The sequence below is a fragment of the Procambarus clarkii genome, chromosome 80 (genome assembly GCF_040958095.1).
Source record: "Procambarus clarkii isolate CNS0578487 chromosome 80, FALCON_Pclarkii_2.0, whole genome shotgun sequence".
Lineage (NCBI taxonomy): Eukaryota > Metazoa > Arthropoda > Malacostraca > Decapoda > Cambaridae > Procambarus > Procambarus clarkii.
Genome location: NC_091229.1, coordinates 6,537,354 through 6,562,673, shown reverse-complemented (window position 1 = coordinate 6,562,673; position 25,320 = coordinate 6,537,354). Strand labels below are relative to the sequence as shown.

General features: G+C 43.7%; 1 protein-coding gene across 1 annotated transcript in view; it reads left to right on the top strand.

Annotated features, from left to right (window-relative positions):
* Positions 1–25,320, top strand: part of LOC138357815 (filaggrin-like) — a 106,224-nt gene that overhangs the window by 63,846 nt on the left and 17,058 nt on the right. Inside the window, exons 50-70 of the mRNA XM_069314992.1 lie at positions 71–405; positions 1,061–1,406; positions 1,707–1,921; positions 2,242–2,457; positions 3,130–3,355; positions 3,607–3,941; positions 4,116–4,325; positions 5,005–5,278; positions 5,602–5,744; positions 5,895–6,168; positions 6,420–6,700; positions 7,410–7,643; positions 7,893–8,126; positions 8,718–9,102; positions 9,354–9,678; positions 11,051–11,345; positions 11,553–11,937; positions 12,189–12,523; positions 12,674–12,883; positions 13,563–13,836; positions 14,040–14,436. Coding sequence (XP_069171093.1) covers positions 71–405; positions 1,061–1,406; positions 1,707–1,921; positions 2,242–2,457; positions 3,130–3,355; positions 3,607–3,941; positions 4,116–4,325; positions 5,005–5,278; positions 5,602–5,744; positions 5,895–6,168; positions 6,420–6,700; positions 7,410–7,643; positions 7,893–8,126; positions 8,718–9,102; positions 9,354–9,678; positions 11,051–11,345; positions 11,553–11,937; positions 12,189–12,523; positions 12,674–12,883; positions 13,563–13,836; positions 14,040–14,436 — 5,929 coding nt within the window. The remainder of the gene's footprint in view (positions 1–70; positions 406–1,060; positions 1,407–1,706; positions 1,922–2,241; positions 2,458–3,129; positions 3,356–3,606; positions 3,942–4,115; positions 4,326–5,004; positions 5,279–5,601; positions 5,745–5,894; positions 6,169–6,419; positions 6,701–7,409; positions 7,644–7,892; positions 8,127–8,717; positions 9,103–9,353; positions 9,679–11,050; positions 11,346–11,552; positions 11,938–12,188; positions 12,524–12,673; positions 12,884–13,562; positions 13,837–14,039; positions 14,437–25,320) is intronic.

Below are 25,320 nucleotides of genomic sequence, written 5' to 3'. Positions count from 1 at the left end.
CAGATAACCAAGAGGAACACAGCACAGATAAGCATGAGGAACACATCACAGATAACTAAAAGGAACACAGCACAGATAACCTAGAGGAACACAGCACAGATAACCAAGAGGAACACAGCACAGATAACCTAGAGGAACACAGCACAGATAACCAAGAGGAACACAGCACGGATACCCAAGAGGAGCACAGCACGGGTAACCAAGAGGAGCGCAGCACAGATAACCAAGAGGAACACAGCACAGATAACCAAGAGGAACACATCACAGATAACCAAGAGGAACACAGCACAGATTACCAAGAGGAACACCGCACGGATAACCAAGAGAAACACAACACCGATAACCAAGAGGAACGCAGCACAGATAACCAAGAGGAGCACAGCACGGATAACCAAGTGGAACACAGCACAGATAACCAAGAGGAACACAGCACAGATAACAAAGAAGAACACAGCACAGATAACCAAGAGGAACACAGCACAGATAAACAAGAGGAACACAGCACGGATAACCAAGAGGAACACAGCACAGATAACCAAGAGGAACACAGCACAGATAATCAAGAGGAACACAGCACAGATAACCAAGAGGAACACAGCACGGATAACCAAGAGAAACACAACACAGATTACCAAGAGTAACACAGCACAGATTACCAAGTGGAACACAGCACAGATAACCCAAAAGGAACACAGCACGGATAACAAAGAAGAACACAGCACAGATAACGAAGAGGAACACAGCACAGACAATCAAGAGGAACACAGCACAGATAATCAAGAGGAACACAGCACGGATAACCAAGAGGAACACAGCACAGATAACCAAGAGGAACACAGCACAGATAATCAAGAGGAACACAGCACGGATAACCAAGAGGAACACAGCACGGATAACAAAGAAGAACACAGCACAGATAACCGAGAGGAACGCAGCACAGATAACCAAGAGGAACACAGCACAGATAACCAAAACGAACACAGCACAGATAACCAAGAGGAACACAGCACAGATAACCAAAAGGAACACAGCACGGATAACCAAGAGGAATGCAGCACAGATAACCAAGAGGAACACAGCCCAGATAAACAAGAGGAACACAGCACGGATAACCAAGAGGAACACAACACAGATAACCAAGGAGAACACAGCACAGATAACCAAGAGGAACACAGCACAGATAACCAAGAAGAACGCAGTACATATAACCAAGAAGAACACAGCACCGATAACCAAGAGGAACGCAGCAGAGACAACCAAGAGGAGCACAGCACAGATAGCCAAGAGGAACACAGCACAGATAACCAAGAGGAACACAGCACAGATAACCAAGAGGAACACAGCACAGATAACCAAGAGGAACACAGCACGGATAACCAAGAGAAACCCAACACAGATTACCAAGAGTAACACAGCACAGATTACCAAGTGGAACACAGCACATATAACACAAGAGGAACACAGCTCGGATAACAAACAAGAGCACAGCACAGATAACCCAAGAGGAACACAGCACGGATAACAAACAAGAACACAGCACAGATAACCCAAGAGGAACACAGTACGGATAACAAACAAGAACACAGCACAGATAACCAAGAGGAACACAGCACAGATAACCATGAGGAACACAGCACAGATAACCAAAAGGAACACAGCACAGATAACCAAGAGGAACACAGCACAGATAACCAAGAGGAACACAGCACAGATAACCAAGAGGAACACAGCACAGATAACCAAGAGGAACACAGCACGGGTAATCAAGAGGAACAAAGCACAGATAACCAAGAGGAACACAGCACGGATACCCAAGAGGAGAACAGCACGGGTAACCAAGAGGAACGCAGCACAGATAACCAAGAGGAACACAGCACAGATAACCAAGAGGAACACATCACAGATAACCAAGAGGAACACAGCACAGATTACTAAGAGGAACACAGCACGGATAACCAAGAGAAACACAACACCGATAACCAAGAGGAACGCAGCACAGATAACCAAGAGGAGCACAGCACGGATAACCAAGTGGAGCACAGCACAGATAACCAAGAGGAACACAACACAGATAACAAAGAAGAACACAGCACAGATAACCAAGAGGAACACAGCACAGATATAACCAAGCGGAACACAGCACAGATAAACAAGAGGAACACAGCACGGATAACCAAGAGGAACCCAGCACAGATAACCATGAGGAACACAGCACAGATAACCAAGAGGAACACAGCACAGATAACCAAGAGGAACACAGCACAGATAACCAAGAGGAACGCAGCACATATAACCAAGAGGAACACAGCACCGATAACCAAGAAGAACGCAGCACAGATAACCAAGAGGAGCATAGCACGGACAACCAAGAGGAAAACAGCAGAGATAACCAAGAGGAACGCAGCACATATAACCCAGAGGAACACGGCACGGATAACCAAGAGGAACACAGCACAGGTAACCAAGAGGAACACAGCAGAAATAACCAAGAGGAACACAGCACAGATAACCAAGAGGAACACAGCACAGATAACCAAGAGGAACACAGCACGGATAACCAAGAGGAACACAGCACATATAACCAAGAGGAACACAGCACATATAACCAAGAGGAACACAGCACAGATAACCAAGAGGAACACAGCACGGATAACCAAGAGGAACACAACACATATAACCAAGAGGAACACAGCACATATAACCAAGAGGAACACAGCACAGATAACCAAGTGGAACACAGCACGGATAACCAAGAAGAACACAGCACAGATAACCAAGAGGAACACAGCACAGATAACCAAGAGGAACACAGCACAGATAATCAAGAGGAACACAGCACGGTTAACCAAGGGGAACACAGCACAGATAACCAAGAGGAACACAGCACAGATAACCAAGAGGAACACAGCACAGATAATCAAGAGGAACACAGCACGGATAACCAAGAGGAACACAGCACGGATAACAAAGAAGAACACAGCACAGATAACCAAGAGGAACGCAGCACAGATAACCAAGAGGAACACAGCACAGATAACCAAAACGAACACAGCACAGATAACCAAGAGGAACAGAGCACAGATAACCAAAAGGAACACAGCACGGATAACCAAGAGGAACGCAGCACAGATAACCAAGAGGAACACAGCCCAGATAAACAAGAGGAACACAGCACCGATAACCAAGAGGAACGCAGCAGAGACAACCAAGAGGAGCACAGCACAGATAACCAAGAGGAACACAGCACAGATAACCAAGAGGAACACAGCACAGATAACCAAGAGGAACACAGCACAGATAACCAAGAGGAACACAGCACGGATAACGAAGAGAAACACAACACAGATTACCAAGAGTAACACAGCACAGATTACCAAGTGGAACACAGCACAGATAACCCAAGAGGAACACAGCACGGAAAACAAACAAGAACACAGCACAGATAACCCAAGAGGAACACAGCACGGATAACAAACAAGAACACAGCACAGAAAACCAAGAGGAACACAGCACAGATAAGCATGAGGAACACAGCACAGATAACTAAAAGGAACACAGCACAGATAACCAAGAGGAACACAGCACAGATAACCAAGAGGAACACAGCACAGATAACCAAGAGGAACACAGCACAGATAACCAAGAGGAACACAGCACGGGTAATCAAGAGGAACAAAGCACGTATAACCAAGAGGAACACAGCACGGATACCCAAGAGGAGCACAGCACGGGTAACCAAGAGGAGCGCAGCACAGATAACCAAAAGGAACACAGCACAGATAACCAAGAGGAACACATCACAGATAACCAAGAGGAACACAGCACAGATTACCAAGAGGAACACAGCACGGATAACCAAGAGAAACACAACACCGATAACCAAGAGGAACGCAGCACAGATAACCAAGAGGAGCACAGCACGGATAACCAAGTGGAACACAGCACAGATAACCAAGAGGAACACAGCACAGATAACAAAGAAGAACACAGCACAGATAACCAAGAGGAACACAGCACAGATAAACAAGAGGAACACAGCACGGATAACCAAGAGGAACACAGCACAGATAACCAAGAGGAACACAGCACAGATAATCAAGAGGAACACAGCACAGATAACCAAGAGGAACACAGCACAGATAACCAAGAGGAACGCAGCACATATAACCAAGAGGAACACAGCACCGATAACCAAGAAGAACGCAGGACAGATAACCAAGAGGAACATAGCACGGACAACCAAGAGGAAAACAGCAGAGATAACCAAGAGGAACGCAGCACATATAACCAAGAGGAACACAGCACGGATAACCAAGAGGAACACAGCACAGGTAACCAAGAGGAACACAGCAGAAATAACCAAGAGGAACACAGCACAGATAACCAAGAGGAACACAGCACAGATAACCAAGAGGAACACAGCACGGATAACCAAGAGGAACACAGCACATATAACCAAGAGGAACACAGCACAGATAACCAAGAGGAACACAGCACAGATAACCAAGAGGAACACAGCACGGATAACCAAGAGGAACACAACACATATAACCAAGAGGAACACAGCACATATAACCAAGAGGAACACAGCACAGATAACCAAGTGGAACACAGCACGGATAAGTAAGAGGAACACAGCACATATAACCAAGTGGAACACAGCACAGATAACCAAGAGGAACGCAGCACAGATAACCAAGAGGAACACAGCACAGATAATCAAGAGGAACACAGCACGGATAACCAAGAGGAACACAGCACGGATAACAAAGAAGAACACAGCACAGATAACCAAGAGGAACGCAGCACAGATAACCAAGAGGAACACAGCACAGATAACCAAAACGAACACAGCACAGAAAACCAAGAGGAACACAGCACAGATAACCAAAAGGAACAACAGCACGGATAACCAAGAGGAACGCAGCACAGATAACCAAGAGGAACACAGCCCAGATAAACAAGAGGAACACAGCACGGATAACCAAGAGAAACACAACACAGATAACGAAGAAGAACACAGCACAGATAACCAAGAGGAACACAGCACAGATAACCAAGAGGAACGCAGTACATATAACCAAGAAGAACACAGCACCGATAACCAAGAGGAACGCAGCAGAGACAACCAAGAGGAGCACAGCACAGATAACCAAGAGGAACACAGCACAGATAACCAAGAGGAACACAGCACAGATAACCAAGAGGAACACAGCACAGATAACCAAGAGGAACACAGCACGGATAACCAAAAGAAACAAAACACAGATTACCAAGAGTAACACAGCACAGATTACCAAGTGGAACACAGCACAGATAACCCAAGAGGAACACTGCACGGATAACAAACAAGAACACAGCACAGATAACCCAAGAGGAACACAGCACGGATAACAAACAAGAACACAGCACAGATAACCATGAGGAACACAGCACAGATAAGCATGAGGAACATAGCACAGATAACTAAAAGGAACACAGCACAGATAACCAAGAGGAACGCAGCACAGATAACCAAGAGGAACACAGCACAGATAACCAAAACGAACACAGCACAGATAACCAAGAGGAACACAGCACAGATAACCAAAAGGAACACAGCACGGATAACCAAGAGGAACGCAGCACAGATAACCAAGAGGAACACAGCCCAGATAAACAAGAGGAACTCAGCACGGATAACCAAGAGGAACACAGCACAGATAACCAAGAGGAACACAGCACAGATAACCAAAACGAACACAGCACAGATAACCAAGAGGAACACAGCACAGATAACCAAAAGGAACACAGCACGGATAACCAAGAGGAACACAGCACAGATAACCATAACGAACACAGCACAGATAACCAAGAGGAACACAGCACAGATAACCAAAAGGAACACAACACAGATAACGAAGAAGAACACAGCACAGATAACCAAGAGGAACACAGCACAGATAACCAAGAGGAACGCAGTACATATAACCAAGAAGAACACAGCACCGATAACCAAGAGGAACGCAGCAGAGACAACCAAGAGGAGCACAGCACAGATAACCAAGAGGAACACAGCATAGATAACCAAGAGGAACACAGCACAGATAACCAAGAGGAACACAGCACAGATAACCAAGAGGAACACAGCACGGATAACCAAGAGAAACACAACACAGATTACCAAGAGTAACACAGCACAGATTACCAAGTGGAACACAGCACAGATAACCCAAGAGGAACACAGCACGGATAACAAACAAGAACACAGCACAGATAACCCAAGAGGAACACAGCACGGATAACAAACAAGAACACAGCACAGATAACCAAGAGGAACACAGCACAGATAAGCATGAGGAACACAGCACAGATAACTAAAAGGAACACAGCACAGATAACCAAGAGGAACACAGCACAGATAACCAAGAGGAACACAGCACAGATAACCAAGAGGAACACAGCACAGATAACCAAGAGGAACACAGCACGGGTAATCAAGAGGAACAAAGCACGTATAACCAAGAGGAACACAGCACGGATACCCAAGAGGAGCACAGCACGGGTAACCAAGAGGAGCGCAGCACAGATAACCAAGAGGAACACAGCACAGATAACCAAGAGGAACACATCACAGATAACCAAGAGGAACACAGCACAGATTACCAAGAGGAACACAGCACGGATAACCAAGAGAAACACAACACCGATAACCAAGAGGGTCGCAGCACAGATAACCAAGAGGAGCACAGCACGGATAACCAAGTGGAACACAGCACAGATAACCAAGAGGAACACAGCACAGATAACAAAGAAGAACACAGCACAGATAACCAAGAGGAACACAGCACAGATAAACAAGAGGAACACAGCACGGATAACCAAGAGGAACACAGCACAGATAACCAAGAGGAACACAGCACAGATAATCAAGAGGAACACAGCACAGATAACCAAGAGGAACACAGCACGGATAACCAAGAGAAACACAACACAGATTACCAAGAGTAACACAGCACAGATTACCAAGTGGAACACAGCACAGATAACCCAAAAGGAACACAGCACGGATAACAAAGAAGAACACAGCACAGATAACGAAGAGGAACACAGCACAGACAATCAAGAGGAACACAGCACAGATAATCAAGAGGAACACAGCACGGATAACCAAGGGGAACACAGCACGGATAACCAAGAGGAACACAGCACAGATAACCAAGAGGAACACAGCACAGATAATCAAGAGGAACACAGCACGGATAACCAAGAGGAACACAGCACAGATAACAAAGAAGAACACAGCACAGATAACCGAGAGGAACACAGCACAGATAACCAAAACGAACACAGCACAGATAACCAAGAGGAACACAGCACAGATAACCAAAAGGAACACAGCACGGATAACCAAGAGGAACGCAGCACAGATAACCAAGAGGAACACAGCCCCGATAAACAAGAGGAACACAGCACGGATAACCAAGAGGAACACAACACAGATAACCAAGGAGAACACAGCACAGATAACCAAGAGGAACACAGCACAGATAACCAAGAAGAACGCAGTACATATAACCAAGAAGAACACAGCACCGATAACCAAGAGGAACGCAGCAGAGACAACCAAGAGGAGCACAGCACAGATAGCCAAGAGGAACACAGCACAGATAACACAAGAGGAACACAGCTCGGATAACAAACAAGAACACAGCACAGATAACCCAAGAGGAACACAGCACGGATAACAAACAAGAACACAGCACAGATAACCCAAGAGGAACACAGTACGGATAACAAACAAGAACACAGCACAGATAACCAAGAGGAACACAGCACAGATAACCATGAGGAACACAGCACAGATAACCAAAAGGAACACAGCACAGATAACCAAGAGGAACACAGCACAGATAACCAAGAGGAACACAGCACAGATAACCAAGAGGAACACAGCACAGATAACCAAGAGGAACACAGCACAGGTAATCAAGAGGAACAAAGCACAGATAACCAAGAGGAACACAGCACGGATACCCAAGAGGAGCACAGCACGGGTAACCAAGAGGAACGCAGCACAGATAACCAAGAGGAACACAGCACAGATAACCAAGAGGAACACATCACAGATAACCAAGAGGAACACAGCACAGATTACTAAGAGGAACACAGCACGGATAACCAAGAGAAGCACAACACCGATAACCAAGAGGAACGCAGCACAGATAACCAAGAGGAGCACAGCACGGATAACCAAGTGGAACACAGCACAGATAACCAAGAGGAACACAACACAGATAACAAAGAAGAACACAGCACAGATAACCAAGAGGAACACAGCACAGATAACCAAGTGGAACACAGCACGGATAACCAAGAAGAACACAGCACAGATAAGCAAGAGGAACACAGCACAGATAACCAAGAGGAACACAGCACAGATAATCAAGAGGAACACACCACGGTTAACCAAGGGGAACACAGCACGGATAACCAAGAGGAACACAGCACAGATAACCAAGAGGAACACAGCACAGATAATCAAGAGGAACACAGCACGGATAACCAAGAGGAACACAGCACGGATAACAAAGAAGAACACAGCACAGATAACCAAGAGGAACGCAGCACAGATAACCAAGAGGAACACAGCACAGATAACCAAAACGAACACAGCACAGATAACCAAGAGGAACACAGCACAGATAACCAAAAGGAACACAGCACGGATAACCAAGAGGAACGCAGCACAGATAACCAAGAGGAACGCAGCACAGATAACCAAGAGGAACACAGCCCAGATAAACAAGAGGAACTCAGCACGGATAACCAAGAGGAACACAACACAGATAATGAAGAAGAACACAGCACAGATAACCAAGAGGAACACAGCACAGATAACCAAGAGGAACGCAGTACATATAACCAAGAAGAACACAGCACCGATAACCAAGAGGAACGCAGCAGAGACAACCAAGAGGAGCACAGCACAGATAACCAAGAGGAACACAGCACAGATAACCAAGAGGAACACATCACAGATAACCAAGAGGAACACAGCACAGATAACCAAGAGGAACACAGCACGGATAACCAAGAGAAACACAACACAGATTACCAAGAGTAACACAGCACAGATTACCAAGTGGAACACAGCACAGATAACCCAAGAGGAACACAGCACGGATAACAAACAAGAACACAGCACAGATAACCCAAGAGGAACACAGCACGGATAACAAACAAGAACACAGCACCGATAACCAAGAGGAACACAGCACAGATAAGCATGAGGAACACAGCACAGATAACTAAAAGGAACACAGCACAGATAACCAAGAGGAACACAGCACAGATAACCAAGAGGAACACAGCACAGATAACCAAGAGGAACACAGCACAGATAACCAAGAGGAACACAGCACGGGTAATCAAGAGGAACAAAGCACGTATAACCAAGAGGAACACAGCACGGATACCCAAGAGGAGCACAGCACGGGTAACCAAGAGGAGCGCAGCACAGATAACCAAGAGGAACACAGCACAGATAACCAGGAGGAACACATCACAGATAACCAAGAGGAACACAGCACAGATTACCAAGAGGAACACAGCACGGATAACCAAGAGAAACACAACACTGATAACCAAGAGGAACGCAGCACAGATAACCAAGAGGAGCACAGCACGGATAACCAAGTGGAACACAGCACAGATAACAAAGAGGAACACAGCACAGATAACAAAGAAGAACACAGCACAGATAACCAAGAGGAACACAGCACAGATAAACAAGAGGAACACAGCACGGATAACCAAGAGGAACACAGCACAGATAACCAAGAGGAACACAGCACAGATAACCAAGAGGAACACAGCACAGATAACCAAGAGGAACGCAGCACATATAACCAAGAGGAACACAGCACCGATAACCAAGAAGAACGCAGGACAGATAACCAAGAGGAGCATAGCACGGACAACCAAGAGGAAAACAGCAGAGATAACCAAGAGGAACGCAGCACATATAACCAAGAGGAACACAGCACGGATACCCAAGAGGAACACAGCACAGGTAACCAAGAGGAACACAGCAGAAATAACCAAGAGGAACACAGCACAGATAACCAAGAGGAACACAGCACAGATAACCAAGAGGAACACAGCACGGATAACCAAGAAGAACACAGCACATATAACCAAGAGGAACACAGCACAGATAACCAAGAGGAACACAGCACAGATAACCAAGAGGAACACAGCACGGATAACCAAGAGGAACACAACACATATAACCAAGAGGAACACAGCACATATAACCAAGAGGAACACAGCACAGATAACCAAGTGGAACACAGCACGGATAAGTAAGAGGAACACAGCACATATAACCAAGTGGAACACAGCACAGATAACCAAGAGGAACGCAGCACAGATAACCAAGAGGAACACAGCACAGATAATCAAGAGGAACACAGCACGGATAACCAAGAGGAACACAGCACGGATAACAAAGAAGAACACAGCACAGATAACCAAGAGGAACGCAGCACAGATAACCAAGAGGAACACAGCACAGATAACCAAAACGAACACAGCACAGATAACCAAGACGAACACAGCACAGATAACCAAAAGGAACAACAGCACGGATAACCAAGAGGAACGCAGCACAGATAACCAAGAGGAACACAGCCCAGATAAACAAGAGGAACACAGCACGGATAACCAAGAGGAACACAACACAGATAACGAAGAAGAACACAGCACAGATAACCAAGAGGAACACAGCACAGATAACCAAGAGGAACGCAGTACATATAACCAAGAAGAACACAGCACCGATAACCAAGAGGAACGCAGCAGAGACAACCAAGAGGAGCACAGCACAGATAACCAAGAGGAACACAGCACAGATAACCAAGAGGAACACAGCACAGATAACCAAGAGGAACACAGCACAGATAACCAAGAGGAACACAGCACAGATAACCAAGAGGAACACAGCACGGATAACCAAGAGGAACAGTGCACATATAACCAAGAGGAACACAGCACATATAACCAAGAGGAACACAGCACAGATAACCAAGAGGAACACAGCACGGATAACCAGGAGGAACACAACACATATAACCAAGAGGAACTCAGCACATATAACCAAGAGGAACACAGCACAGATAACCAAGTGGAACACAGCACGGATAACCAAGAAGAACACAGCACAGATAAGCAAGAGGAACACAGCACAGATAACCAAGAGGAACACAGCACAGATAATCAAGAGGAACACACCACGGTTAACCAAGGGGAACACAGCACGGATAACCAAGAGGAACACAGCACAGATAACCAAGAGGAACACAGCACAGATAATCAAGAGGAACACAGCACGGATAACCAAGAGGAACACAGCACGGATAACAAAGAAGAACACAGCACAGATAACCAAGAGGAACGCAGCACAGATAACCAAGAGGAACACAGCACAGATAACCAAAACGAACACAGCACAGATAACCAAGAGGAACACAGCACAGATAACCAAAAGGAACACAGCACGGATAACCAAGAGGAACGCAGCACAGATAACCAAGAGGAACGCAGCACAGATAACCAAGAGGAACACAGCCCAGATAAACAAGAGGAACTCAGCACGGATAACCAAGAGGAACACAACACAGATAATGAAGAAGAACACAGCACAGATAACCAAGAGGAACACAGCACAGATAACCAAGAGGAACGCAGTACATATAACCAAGAAGAACACAGCACCGATAACCAAGAGGAACGCAGCAGAGACAACCAAGAGGAGCACAGCACAGATAACCAAGAGGAACACAGCACAGATAACCAAGAGGAACACATCACAGATAACCAAGAGGAACACAGCACAGATAACCAAGAGGAACACAGCACGGATAACCAAGAGAAACACAACACAGATTACCAAGAGTAACACAGCACAGATTACCAAGTGGAACACAGCACAGATAACCCAAGAGGAACACAGCACGGATAACAAACAAGAACACAGCACAGATAACCCAAGAGGAACACAGCACGGATAACAAACAAGAACACAGCACCGATAACCAAGAGGAACACAGCACAGATAAGCATGAGGAACACAGCACAGATAACTAAAAGGAACACAGCACAGATAACCAAGAGGAACACAGCACAGATAACCAAGAGGAACACAGCACAGATAACCAAGAGGAACACAGCACAGATAACCAAGAGGAACACAGCACGGGTAATCAAGAGGAACAAAGCACGTATAACCAAGAGGAACACAGCACGGATACCCAAGAGGAGCACAGCACGGGTAACCAAGAGGAGCGCAGCACAGATAACCAAGAGGAACACAGCACAGATAACCAGGAGGAACACATCACAGATAACCAAGAGGAACACAGCACAGATTACCAAGAGGAACACAGCACGGATAACCAAGAGAAACACAACACTGATAACCAAGAGGAACGCAGCACAGATAACCAAGAGGAGCACAGCACGGATAACCAAGTGGAACACAGCACAGATAACAAAGAGGAACACAGCACAGATAACAAAGAAGAACACAGCACAGATAACCAAGAGGAACACAGCACAGATAAACAAGAGGAACACAGCACGGATAACCAAGAGGAACACAGCACAGATAACCAAGAGGAACACAGCACAGATAACCAAGAGGAACACAGCACAGATAACCAAGAGGAACGCAGCACATATAACCAAGAGGAACACAGCACCGATAACCAAGAAGAACGCAGGACAGATAACCAAGAGGAGCATAGCACGGACAACCAAGAGGAAAACAGCAGAGATAACCAAGAGGAACGCAGCACATATAACCAAGAGGAACACAGCACGGATACCCAAGAGGAACACAGCACAGGTAACCAAGAGGAACACAGCAGAAATAACCAAGAGGAACACAGCACAGATAACCAAGAGGAACACAGCACAGATAACCAAGAGGAACACAGCACGGATAACCAAGAGGAACACAGCACATATAACCAAGAGGAACACAGCACAGATAACCAAGAGGAACACAGCACAGATAACCAAGAGGAACACAGCACGGATAACCAAAAGGAACACAACACATATAACCAAGAGGAACACAGCACATATAACCAAGAGGAACACAGCACAGATAACCAAGTGGAACACAGCACGGATAAGTAAGAGGAACACAGCACATATAACCAAGTGGAACACAGCACAGATAACCAAGAGGAACGCAGCACAGATAACCAAGAGGAACACAGCACAGATAATCAAGAGGAACACAGCACGGATAACCAAGAGGAACACAGCACGGATAACAAAGAAGAACACAGCACAGATAACCAAGAGGAACGCAGCACAGATAACCAAGAGGAACACAGCACAGATAACCAAAACGAACACAGCACAGATAACCAAGACGAACACAGCACAGATAACCAAAAGGAACAACAGCACGGATAACCAAGAGGAACGCAGCACAGATAACCAAGAGGAACACAGCCCAGATAAACAAGAGGAACACAGCACGGATAACCAAGAGGAACACAACACAGATAACGAAGAAGAACACAGCACAGATAACCAAGAGGAACACAGCACAGATAACCAAGAGGAACGCAGTACATATAACCAAGAAGAACACAGCACCGATAACCAAGAGGAACGCAGCAGAGACAACCAAGAGGAGCACAGCACAGATAACCAAGAGGAACACAGCACAGATAACCAAGAGGAACACAGCACAGATAACCAAGAGGAACACAGCACAGATAACCAAGAGGAACACAGCACGGATAACCAAGAGAAACACAACACAGATTACCAAGAGTAACACAGCACAGATTACCAAGTGGAACACAGCACAGATAACCCAAGAGGAACACTGCACGGATAACAAACAAGAACACAGCACAGATAACCCAAGAGGAACACAGCACGGATAACAAACAAGAACACAGCACAGATAACCAAGAGGAACACAGCACAGATAAGCATGAGGAACATAGCACAGATAACTAAAAGGAACACAGCACAGATAACCAAGAGGAAGACAGCACAGATAACCAAGAGGAACACAGCACAGATAACCAAGAGGAACACAGCACAGATAACCAAGAGGAACACAGCACAGATAACCAAGAGGAACACAGCACGGGTAATCAAGAGGAACAAAGCACAGATAACGAAGAGGAACACAGCACGGATACCCAAGAGGAGCACAGCACGGGTAACCAAGAGGAACGCAGCACAGATAACCAAGAGGAACACAGCACAGATAACCAAGAGGAACACATCACAGATAACCAAGAGGAACACAGCACAGATTACCAAGAGGAACACAGCACGGATAACCAAGAGAAACACAACACCGATAACCAAGAGGAACGCAGCACAGATAACCAAGAGGAGCACAGCACGGATAACCAAGTGGAACACAGCACAGATAACCAAGAGGAACACAGCACAGATAACAAAGAAGAACACAGCACAGATAACCAAGAGGAACACAGCACAGATAAACAAGAGGAACACAGCACGGATAACCAAGAGGAACACAGCACAGATAACCAAGAGGAACACAGCACAGATAATCAAGAGGAACACAGCACAGATAACCAAGAGGAACACAACACAGATAACCAAGAGGAACGCAGCACATATAACCAAGAGGAACACAGCACCGATAACCAAGAAGAACGCAGGACAGATAACCAAGAGGAGCATAGCACGGACAACCAAGAGGAAAACAGCAGAGATAACCAAGAGGAACGCAGCACATATAACCAAGAGGAACACAGCACGGGTAACCAAGAGGAACACAGCACAGGTAACCAAGAGGAACACAGCAGAAATAACCAAGAGGAACACAGCACAGATAACCAAGAGGAACACAGCACAGATAACCAAGAGGAACACAGCACGGATAACCAAGAGGAACACAGCACATATAACCAAGAGGAACACAGCACAGATAACCAAGAGGAACACAGCACAGATAACCAAGAGGAACACAGCACATATAACCAAGAGGAACACAGCACAGATAACCAAGTGGAACACAGCACGGATAACCAAGAGGAACACAGCACATATAACCAAGTGGAACACAGCACAGATAACCAAGACGAACGCAGCACATATAACCAAGAGGAACACAGCACAGATAACCAAGAGGAACACAGCACAGATAACCAAGAGGAACACAGCACATATACCAAGAGGAACACAGCACAGATAACCAAGAGGAACACAGCACAGAAAAACAAGAGGAACACAGCACATATAACCAAGAGGAACACAGCACATATAACCAAGAGGAACACAACATTGACAACCAAGAGGAACACAGCACAGAAAAACAATAGGAACACAGCAGGTTATATCCTCCCAGGTGGTGGCCATCCTGTCTTGTCTTGGTGATTGTCGTTCAGGAAATTTACTATTTTCCTAGTGTGAAATCTCGCCAATGTTTAAGGAGTAAATAGTGTTGACATTAGTGTTAAGGTTCAGGCAGGGTTCCCACACACACGGGCATCTGCAGAAGGCCACAGAATAAATACTCTGATAAATGCAAATTACATTCATGGTCAGGGAAACCTGTTAGGTTGTTGTTGTTGGTTAAGAATCAGCAACTCGAAACAAAAGTCCCAAGTAGCACGGGCTACGGTGAGCCCGTAGCGGGCTTATGACCTTTAGGGGTATCGTGGTAATTGCAGGGAGGTGACTCACGTTCCCCAGGACGCAACCAACAACAGTAGCCTATCTCCAAGGTCACTATTTACTGCAAGGTGAACAGGAGATTCAGGAGTAAGATCACTCTTGCCAACTACTGACCTTCTCCGTGATGTAAATCACAACAGGAGCTTAACTCCAGGAATACTTACTTAATGCTACGAATATCTATACAATTTTTGTTTCAAAGAATCATGCACAAGCGTCTTGTGTTGCCGATCTAGCGACCACTCAGTTGTGAACCTTCGCTGGAATATTTCCCGTTCCACCTTAATTATCACTCCCTAACTTTCTCCCTCCCTAATTATCACTCCCCAACATTCTCCCTCCCTAATTATCACTACCTAACATTCTCCCTCCCTATCATATTTCCTCCCTATCATTCTCACTCACTACCATTCTCACTCCTAAATAGTCTCACTTCCTAACATTCTCTTTCCTAAACATTTTCACTCCCAAAACATTCTCACTCCCCCAACATTCTCCCTCACTAACATTCTGCCTCCCTAACATTCTCCCTCCTGTTACTAACCCGACTCCATCGTCGGAGCATGGAGCAGCGACGTCAACGCCATAATAACTATCTACGGGCTCACCATAGCCCGTGTTACTTGGAACTTTTTGTTCCAGGTAGCGTATCTTTAACAACAACGTCAACGCCATCTGTGAGTCCGCTCCCGAACCCCCACAAAATGGACGACGCCAACTGGTGGTGGCAGTATGATACCTGCAAGAGACTCTAGATTCCTCCACTGGTCAGCCCGAAGAGTCGCTGTAGTTGACCTCTGGTGAGGTGGCGCCTCGAAATCAGCGCCATCTGTTATGATATCAGTTGCATGTCAATATCAGAGTCCGTAAGTGGCATGTCCTAATTTCACAAATTCCGGCCAGTTTACTGATGACGTGTCTGTATCCACAGAGGCGACGTAGGGCTGCACTAGTACGAAGACAATCAGTCTACCCAGTCTACCCTATTATCTATCTACTCCATTCTGCTTTACGTGAGTAGTGAGCCGCCGCCGAAGAGGAACTGAGTAGTTTCTGCTGTCTGCCTGTGAAGTGGCAGTGACAGAATTCAGCGTATCCCAGGACTGGCTAGAGGAAGAGACGACCGACAGTGAGGTGCTACGGAGTGTAACTAGCTAGTTGCAAGAAGATCCTGCCAGGCCCTCGCTACCCTTGTATTTGCTCGTGTAGAGGCCCAGCAGCATGAGGCTGATGTTCTCTGCCAGCACCAGGCTGGAGAATGATTGTGGGCGTTCACAAGGAGCACCTAGTGATATTGTAGAAAGGCTGGCCCATGGCTAGGGTAGACTTGTTGGTGTTTCCCAGTACTGGTTGAGGACGGTACTGTGTGTTGAGGAAACACGGAAGTTGACAAGGCTGCATTTGCATGAGCATCGAGGAGTGCTTAGTGTCCTATGAAAACGACACATGTGTATATATCAGTGTAGTAATACTTAGTTTATGATTCTATTTAAGGTGATGGGAAAGTGATATGTAAATATATTGATAAAGGATGAAGTGTGGTATTCCTTTCTACTCCCCCTTTGTTTTTTTTACTTGCATTACCAAGCCTACACCTTGAAAGCCACTGCCAACTTGGGGTCGGATACTAGTACTTTGGTTCCTCCAGCAAAGAACCCGGTTGCGACCCATAGTGGCCGTAACACTCCCATACATTCTGCCTACTAAACATTCTCACTCCCTAAGATTCTCAATCTCCAACATTTTCATTCCCAGCATTCTCACTTGGTTATTCTCAATGTTCCTCTTGGTTATCTGTGCTGTGTTCCTCTTAGTTATCTGCACTGTGTTCCTCCTGGTTATCTGTGCTGTGTTCCTCTTATTTATCTGTGTTGTGTTCTACTTGGTTATATGTGATGTGCTTCTCTTGGTTATCTGTGCTGTGTTCCTTTTGTTTTTTTGTGCTCTTCGTCTTGGTTATCTGTGCCATTCCTCTTGGTTATCTGTGTAGTGTTCCTCGTGGTTATCTGTACTGTGTTTCTTTACGTTATCTGAGAAACACAGACGACATATATCGACAATAGACAACAACAATTATACATCAGCGAAGCACTATATCTGTCTCTAAATGATAGAATATCTGTATTTCTGTCTATTGTATACACCTAGTTGCATTCACCTAGTTATGATTGCAGGGGTTAAGCTCTGCTCTTTCGGCCCACCTCACAACTGTCAATCAATCAACTGTTACTAACTACTAACTAGCTTTTTTTACACGCACACGCACACGCACACGCGCACACGCGCACACACACACATGGACTGGTGGCCGAGCGGACTGCATGCTGGTCATGTGACCCTGTGGTCCCGGGTTCGATCTTGGGCGCCGGCGAGAAACAATGGGCAGAGTTACACACAGAGATCACACTAACGTGATGCATCAAATGAACAAATCCACAAAGGCCGTGACGAGGATTTGAACCTGCGTCCGGGAGCATCCCTGACACTGCCTTAATCGACTGAGCTACGACAGGGTAAAAGGGTTGAAACCGAAGTTCTACTGAACTTACTGATGTAAGGGCGATGATGTGTGATGATGTAAGGGCGAAGAGGGAGAACCCAGCAAACACAAATCATCTACACAACGTTCGCCTATCTCTTCCCATAGGTGTGGGAATGATTTGCATTGAGAATGGTGCAGGAGAGCCTTTGAGAAACTTTTACTCAAAAAATCCAAACACAAAGGTTTAATTATAAATTGTTTTTCTACAATTATTTTCTTCCAAATGTAAAACAAATAGTTTTTACATGTTTAAATATAAAATTTATGGTGTTTTTTTGTAAAATTCATTAATAAATTGTGAATGATATATATTGGCTGAGTGAAACCTTTAAAATCCATTTAGTTAAAATTTGAACAGAAAAAAGTATTTTTCCAAATTTTCTAAAAATTGCTCTTTTTAACACAATTTGACTCCTTATACATTCCACTAAACACTAAATCATGTTTAAATATATAATTTATGTATTATTCTCTAAAATAATTTATATAAATTATATAAGTTGCTGGAAAGTGGTGTTAAAGATTTTGAAAACATTTTGTTGTGTTAATATGTTCTTATTAACTATGTCTCAAGTTCACAGTTTATCAAACAAGAATATTAACATTCGTCAACTCTTAAAATCTTATATGTTATCTTGCTGGTGCAAAAAAGGGTGAATCTTTAGGAACAGCTATAGTATCTATATATCACAAATGGTGTTTTCCCTAACTCAAACAATGTAGGGTTTATTATTCTACACATATTTCTAATGACTCTTAGATGTTTACATTCTCTGAAGTATAATTGTGAAGGCTGTGTCCATCACTCTCAACACAGATTCTTAAACTCGTCTCTGCAGGTTCAACTATATAATTAGTTTCCATTTTGAATCTCCATGGACATTTGTATCCAAAATGAAACCAATGTGGTTTCCTTCAGCGCCTTCAGCCAGCACATTTGCTCATTCATTTCCACAGATTCCAACAAGGTAGGGGATTTACAGAAATTTGTATATTCATATTGTTATATATTAAAAATATGAATGCAGTTCAATATGATAAGACAAATACATGAGTTTATGATAAATTCGTTTTCTGTGATATACCATTGATATGCTCTTTTTTTCTTTAAACGGCAGACTAAACTAAAGTGCTCACATCAACAGATTTGATGTATAAATGGTCAACGCTCAACAGAGTTAGTATAAATGTATTAGTATAAATCTTACTTGTCTCATTGTTAATTCACATTCAATGTCAACTTGTGGTTGCATTGTACAAGGCCAACACAGATGATCGAAGGAAACTAACTCTGCTCTAGTTCCATGAAGTTGCTATTTGGTCTTTACTCAATGCATTGTACAAGGCCAACACAGATGATCGAAGGAAACTAACTCTGCTCTAGTTCCATGAAGTTGCTATTTGGTCTTTATTGAAATTTGACATGGCAGAGTGGCCTGCAACAACTACACCATCTCCACATCTAGTTCATGCTCCAGACATAAATCATGACACTGGTCCTGTGTATCCTCCTGCTGACCCGTCAACACCTGGCCCGTCGGGTGTGAGGCGCCCTCTCTTCACGTCTACACCTAGTGCTGAAGCTGAATCTGATGAAGATAATTCATATTCCACATTACTGTTTGAAAACAATAGTGAGAGCGACGATTCAGACAGTAGTTTATTGCCAACCCAGAGACAACAGCGACGTGTTGTTATAGCAGAGACTCGCCTGAACTATAAATTGAAACATGAGCTGGTAAAAATCCCCAAACGTCGCAGGTGTGAAGTGTGTTCAAAGTCGGGTATCAGGAAGGAAACTGGTATAGCGTGCAAGACATGCGATGTTCCACTTTGCGTCATACCTTGTAATTACACCACTTATCACAGGAAAAGGGTGTATTGGGTGGACAAGAAATAACCACCTACATCAGCTTCACTCCACCTAGGAACATCTGTTGAGCAACTTCAGGAATCAGTACCTGAAGGAGGTGGAGTGGAGATAAAATGCTCAACTTATTTTACTACAATCGTCTTTGCTTTGGTAAGTACACATAATTGTCTTAGATTGTTTCAGTATTGTAGTCTATTTTCTTAGGAATATTTTGATACCTAAATGAGAACTGTAGCACGAAAACTAAAGTAAGTATACATGAAACAAGAGAAACTTTTTTTGTGGGTGTTGCGGGTGTGAGTTGGAGTGTCAAGAGCGGGTTCCGGTTGTGTGTTTTCCGTCATCTCTACAGCTGTGAATTCCAAGGAATTGTATTTGATATGCATATGTCTGTGTAGGGAATTTTATTCCGAACACTATACAAAAAAAACGGTGTGAAACAAGTATAAACTTGAAAAACATGAGCAAAGTAAAAACTTTTGACGCTCACGGGTACAAACACGCGTAAGATTTTATTCGCCGCAAATTTATTTGACGCTGTGTTGGCCAACTCTACCCATGTTCTTATAGAACTTTCTATTGCGAACACATTGCTATAAAAATGAAATACGTAGCTTCAGAAATAATGTCAGGAGAGTTAAATAAGTATAAACATTCAAAGCACTGCATCCCAACAGTGTCGTCCCTGCTGAAATCACGGCTAACGCTTCGCCCAGTTCCCACACTCGTGCGGGTCACCCGATACCATAATTAGACATTGATAGGCATATGTCTGGGTGGGGAATTTTATTGCGAGTTCAGTGATATCAAAATGAGCGCTGTAGGATGACTGTGAGGCTGGCAACAAACGAAAGAGTATGAACATTTACTTCCTGTTTGGGTGTCACGGCGAGTCATCTTCGTGTTTATTTACTTCGTGGTGGGATACCAAATGCTTCGGTGACATTTTATGCATATGATCTTGTAGAGAATTTTATTGCCAACGCATTGATACCAAAATGAAAAACGTAGCTTGAGAATTGAGGTTAGGAGCGTGAAAAGATTATAAACTTTTTTGTGTTTACGCTTGAGCGCCCAGAACGCCGCGCGCACTAAAGTGTTAAGCAACTGACATATGTGGAGAGCTAGTATCAAAATTTATATGTTTGTCATGCACACCGCCCCCCATCCAGTGGGCAGCGGTGGATAGGTTAGGTGGATAGGGGGTTAGGTTGGTAGGTTACATTGAGTTAATTAGGTAGTACTTAGTGTTTATCTGTTATAGATAGGAGCTGCCTGGTATGGGCCAATAGGCCTTCTGCAGTTACCTTTGTTTTTATGTTTTTGCCCTGTAACCTAAATGGTTAGAGAGGCACATATATGGGCTTAGGGACTGAACCCCACACTACATTTAGCTAAGCTGGTTACAATCTTGATGATATAGTTACAAAATTCTGTATAAGTCGTCACATTATCAATGGGTTCGAGATCAACCACAATTTCCTGAATAGATATAACAAAGGGGATATTAATAGGGTATTAAAATTGTCAACACAAGATAGAACACGAAACAATGGGTATAAATTGGATAAGTTTAGATTTAGGAAAGACTTGGGTAAATACAGGGTCAGTAACAGGGTTGTTGATTTGTGGAATTTTTCTTAACTTATAAATTTATCTTTATTTATCTTAAACTGGTTGGGAGAGGTACAGTTTTTAACATAATTGGGAAGGTCATTCCACATTCGAGGTCTCTTGATTTGTAAAGCATTTCTAGTTTGACTAAGTCGTACTCTTGGAATATCAAATAGGTATTTGTTTCTGGTGTGGTGCTCATGGGATCTGTTACAACCTTCTAGGAAGCTTTTAAGGTCAGGATTGACATTACAGTGCAGCGTTTTATATATATAAAATACACATGAGAGTATGTGCAGGGACTTAATATCTAACATATTCAGAGATTTGAGTAAGGGGTCCATATATACTGCCCGGTTGCCTGAAATGCTATATGCCTACTATAGTGGCTTTAGGTATTGTATGCACTAGCTCTATCTATAAATCCAACATTATGTTTGTAAATCAACTATGTATGTACTTTCCTGAATAAAATTGACTTTACTGTACACTTATATTATCTGTGGATTTGTTACCCCTATCGTTTGGGAGAAAAAAAAATGACTAATACGTTCGGCGAATGACTTTGACTTCAACTTCACTTTGACTTCGTTCATGTCATCGTATTTTCCGTAATATATAAAGGTTATGACAATGCAATTATATTATTGTGTGCAAATAAGTTTGAAATTTCATGTACCCTAAAAATATTAAAATAAAGAATAAGAATAATTAAATAATTGTTGTAGTAAATTGTCACACGTTCATCATACGCAAACAAACACACAGTTTGGAGCGTCAGTACAAGACCGCCGCCATTTTAAAACACGGCTTCGAATGTAAGTAATGTTTTTCTCGTACTAACACTGTGTTATACAATAGATTTGGTCTTGAATTCACAAATTTAGTTGTTACATCTGACAGAGTATGTTAGACGGTGTAATGCTGGTCCATGTTAACGTATTTGTGGGCTTGGTTGGTTTAAATGTGGAGGCGAGGCCTGGCAGTGCTGGTGTATGTGGAGGCGAGGCGAGGCCTGGCAGTGCTGGTGTATGTGGAGGCGAGGCCTGGCTGTGCTGGTGAGTATGTGGAGGCGAGGCCTGGCAGTGCTGGTGTATGTGGAGGCGAGGCCTGGCAGTGCTGGTGTATGTGGAGGCGAGGCCTGGCTGTGCTAGTGTGTATGTGGAGGCGAGGCCTGGCTGTGCTAGTGTGTATGTGGAGGCGAGGCCTGGCTGTGCTGGTGTATGTGGAGGCGAGGCCTGGCTGTGCTAGTGTGTATGTGGAGGCGAGGCCTGGCTGTGCTAGTGTGCATGTGGAGGCGAGGCCTGGCTGTGCTAGTGTGTATGTGGAGGCGAGGCATGTACAACACTCCCCAATAGGAAGAAAACCCACTGGGTTCTAGGCTAGGTTAGGCTTATCTGTAATAATTGAATTAAGCCTAGCAAAGCCTAGAACCTAGTTCAGTAATTTAAAAAATGTTGTAACTTGAAAAATGCCATTCAATACATTACACAATTTAAATATTTTCAGGCAATCAACACAACCCTCTCATGTTGGCTAACCCTCTCTCATGTTGGTCAATAATTTAATTATTTTTTATGGAGTAATCTTTGCTGTTGAAATGTAGTCTTTTTGAGACTACATTTCAAATGTAGTGTGTGTGGAGGCGTGTATGTTAGGTATTACCTAATATACACGGTGTAATATATCTATCTGTGTGAAATAGATTAAATCCATTTATTTGATATTCAGCTAATAGTTCTGTATTTTCTACATTCATCCATGTTTTGGTAAGTGCAATAATATGTATTGTTTCATTGCAGATTAGAGATTCAAGATAGTTCTAGATTTCCGAAGTACTGAAACGCGCGCCATACAGGCTTGGTGGATCTAGGTGCAAGGTAAAATTATTTACATTTACTTGTTTTGTATTTGTTTTGTATTTATATGCATATATGCATTTATATGCATTATTCTATAGAATAATAGATCTCGTAATAATTTTGCAAAAATAGTGGCATTTACTATTTTTAAAAGATTATTAAAAAATTTACTGATATGGTGCATTCGGAAGGGCGAAGAGGGAGAACGGCCTGTTGACATAGCTCGGGTGCAGGGGGGGGGGGGTTGTGTAAAAGCCTGGTTTGTGCCTCGGAGAGGCTATGGGATCCAGTAAGTTCAGTAGAACTTCGGTTTCAACCCTTTTACCCTGTTGTAGCTCAGTCGATTAAGGCAGTGTCTGGGATGCTCCCGGACGCAGGTTCGAATCCTCGTCACGGCCCTTGTGGATTTGTTCATTTGATGCATCACGTTATTGTGATCTGTGTGTGTAATTCTTCACTTGCTACAGCAACAGGAATGTGTGTGTATGTATTTGTGTTGTTGAATATGACCGAAAGTGTAAGATTAATGATTCTAACACAAATCGTCTGAATATTTGTTTTTCTTCACTGTCGAGAGTAGTTTAAAAAATAAAAAAATTTACTCGAGTTTATTTTCACACTTTATTTATGGTCCTTAAGTCCCTCTCCTTAATGCTGCTGCTGTTTCTCGCATCTTTGCATCGCTTGTATGTTTGGGGGTTTGGCCTCTTGCTATATATTGATTCCATTTGTGTGTGTTTGGGTCTCAGGCCCTCTCGCAATTTCTGTTGAACAAACCCCTTTTCCTAGTTCTGCATCTCTCCTTTGGTACAAATTTTGTTGTGCTTTTATCATATATTTCACAAAACTTGACATACATTTCATTTACTTCATGTCCTATCAGCAAGTGTTTGTCAAATTCTTTAAGGAAAGTTTATCATCCTGATTGCAGATCTCTAGCGATATTATGTCAACTTCTTGTGGATTCGCAATCATTATTTAATTTACCTTTAGGTGTTCTTTCACCAGCACAGCAACACTGTACCTCTCCCAACCAGTTTAAGATAAAAACTAAGTACTAACTAATTAACTCAATGTAACCTACCTTACCCCCAAAATGACAACCCATGTCTTCTATTTTAAACAATGCTGTTTTGTTGACCAAATTGTATTTTTGTTTTTTTCTGCAATGTTTCCCCCCCCCCCCACCACTCTACCACCACATTGAGTTTAGTAGCTCTGTGCACGTCAGGTGCTGTTTAATATACAGACCTACTCCTCCATTTGACCTAGTTTCTCTATCACATCTATATCACTTTGTGCTTTAGCCCTGGTGGAGCTTGGTCCACCAGGCTGTTGTTTGGAGTGGCCCGCAGATCCACATACAGTCTGCATATGATATACAGTCTGTTGATCAATTAAACTACAGTAGTTAGTTTTTATCATCCGAATGCACCAATATGTGTTCATTCTTCCCAGATGAAGGAACTAGGTAATATTCATCATCTGAATGCACCATCTGATGCTTTAACACACTCATGATACACGAGAGGTTTAAAAAACTTTTAAAACTTTTAAAACTTTTTGACCTATGTATTTAAAAGCAATTCTAAAGTTAAAAAGTGTAGCATAGGCCCCTCGCAGAATGTTCTTAATATGATCCTCAGGTTATAGTTTTCTATCTAAAACCACCCCTAGATCTCTTTCTTGATCAGAATTCT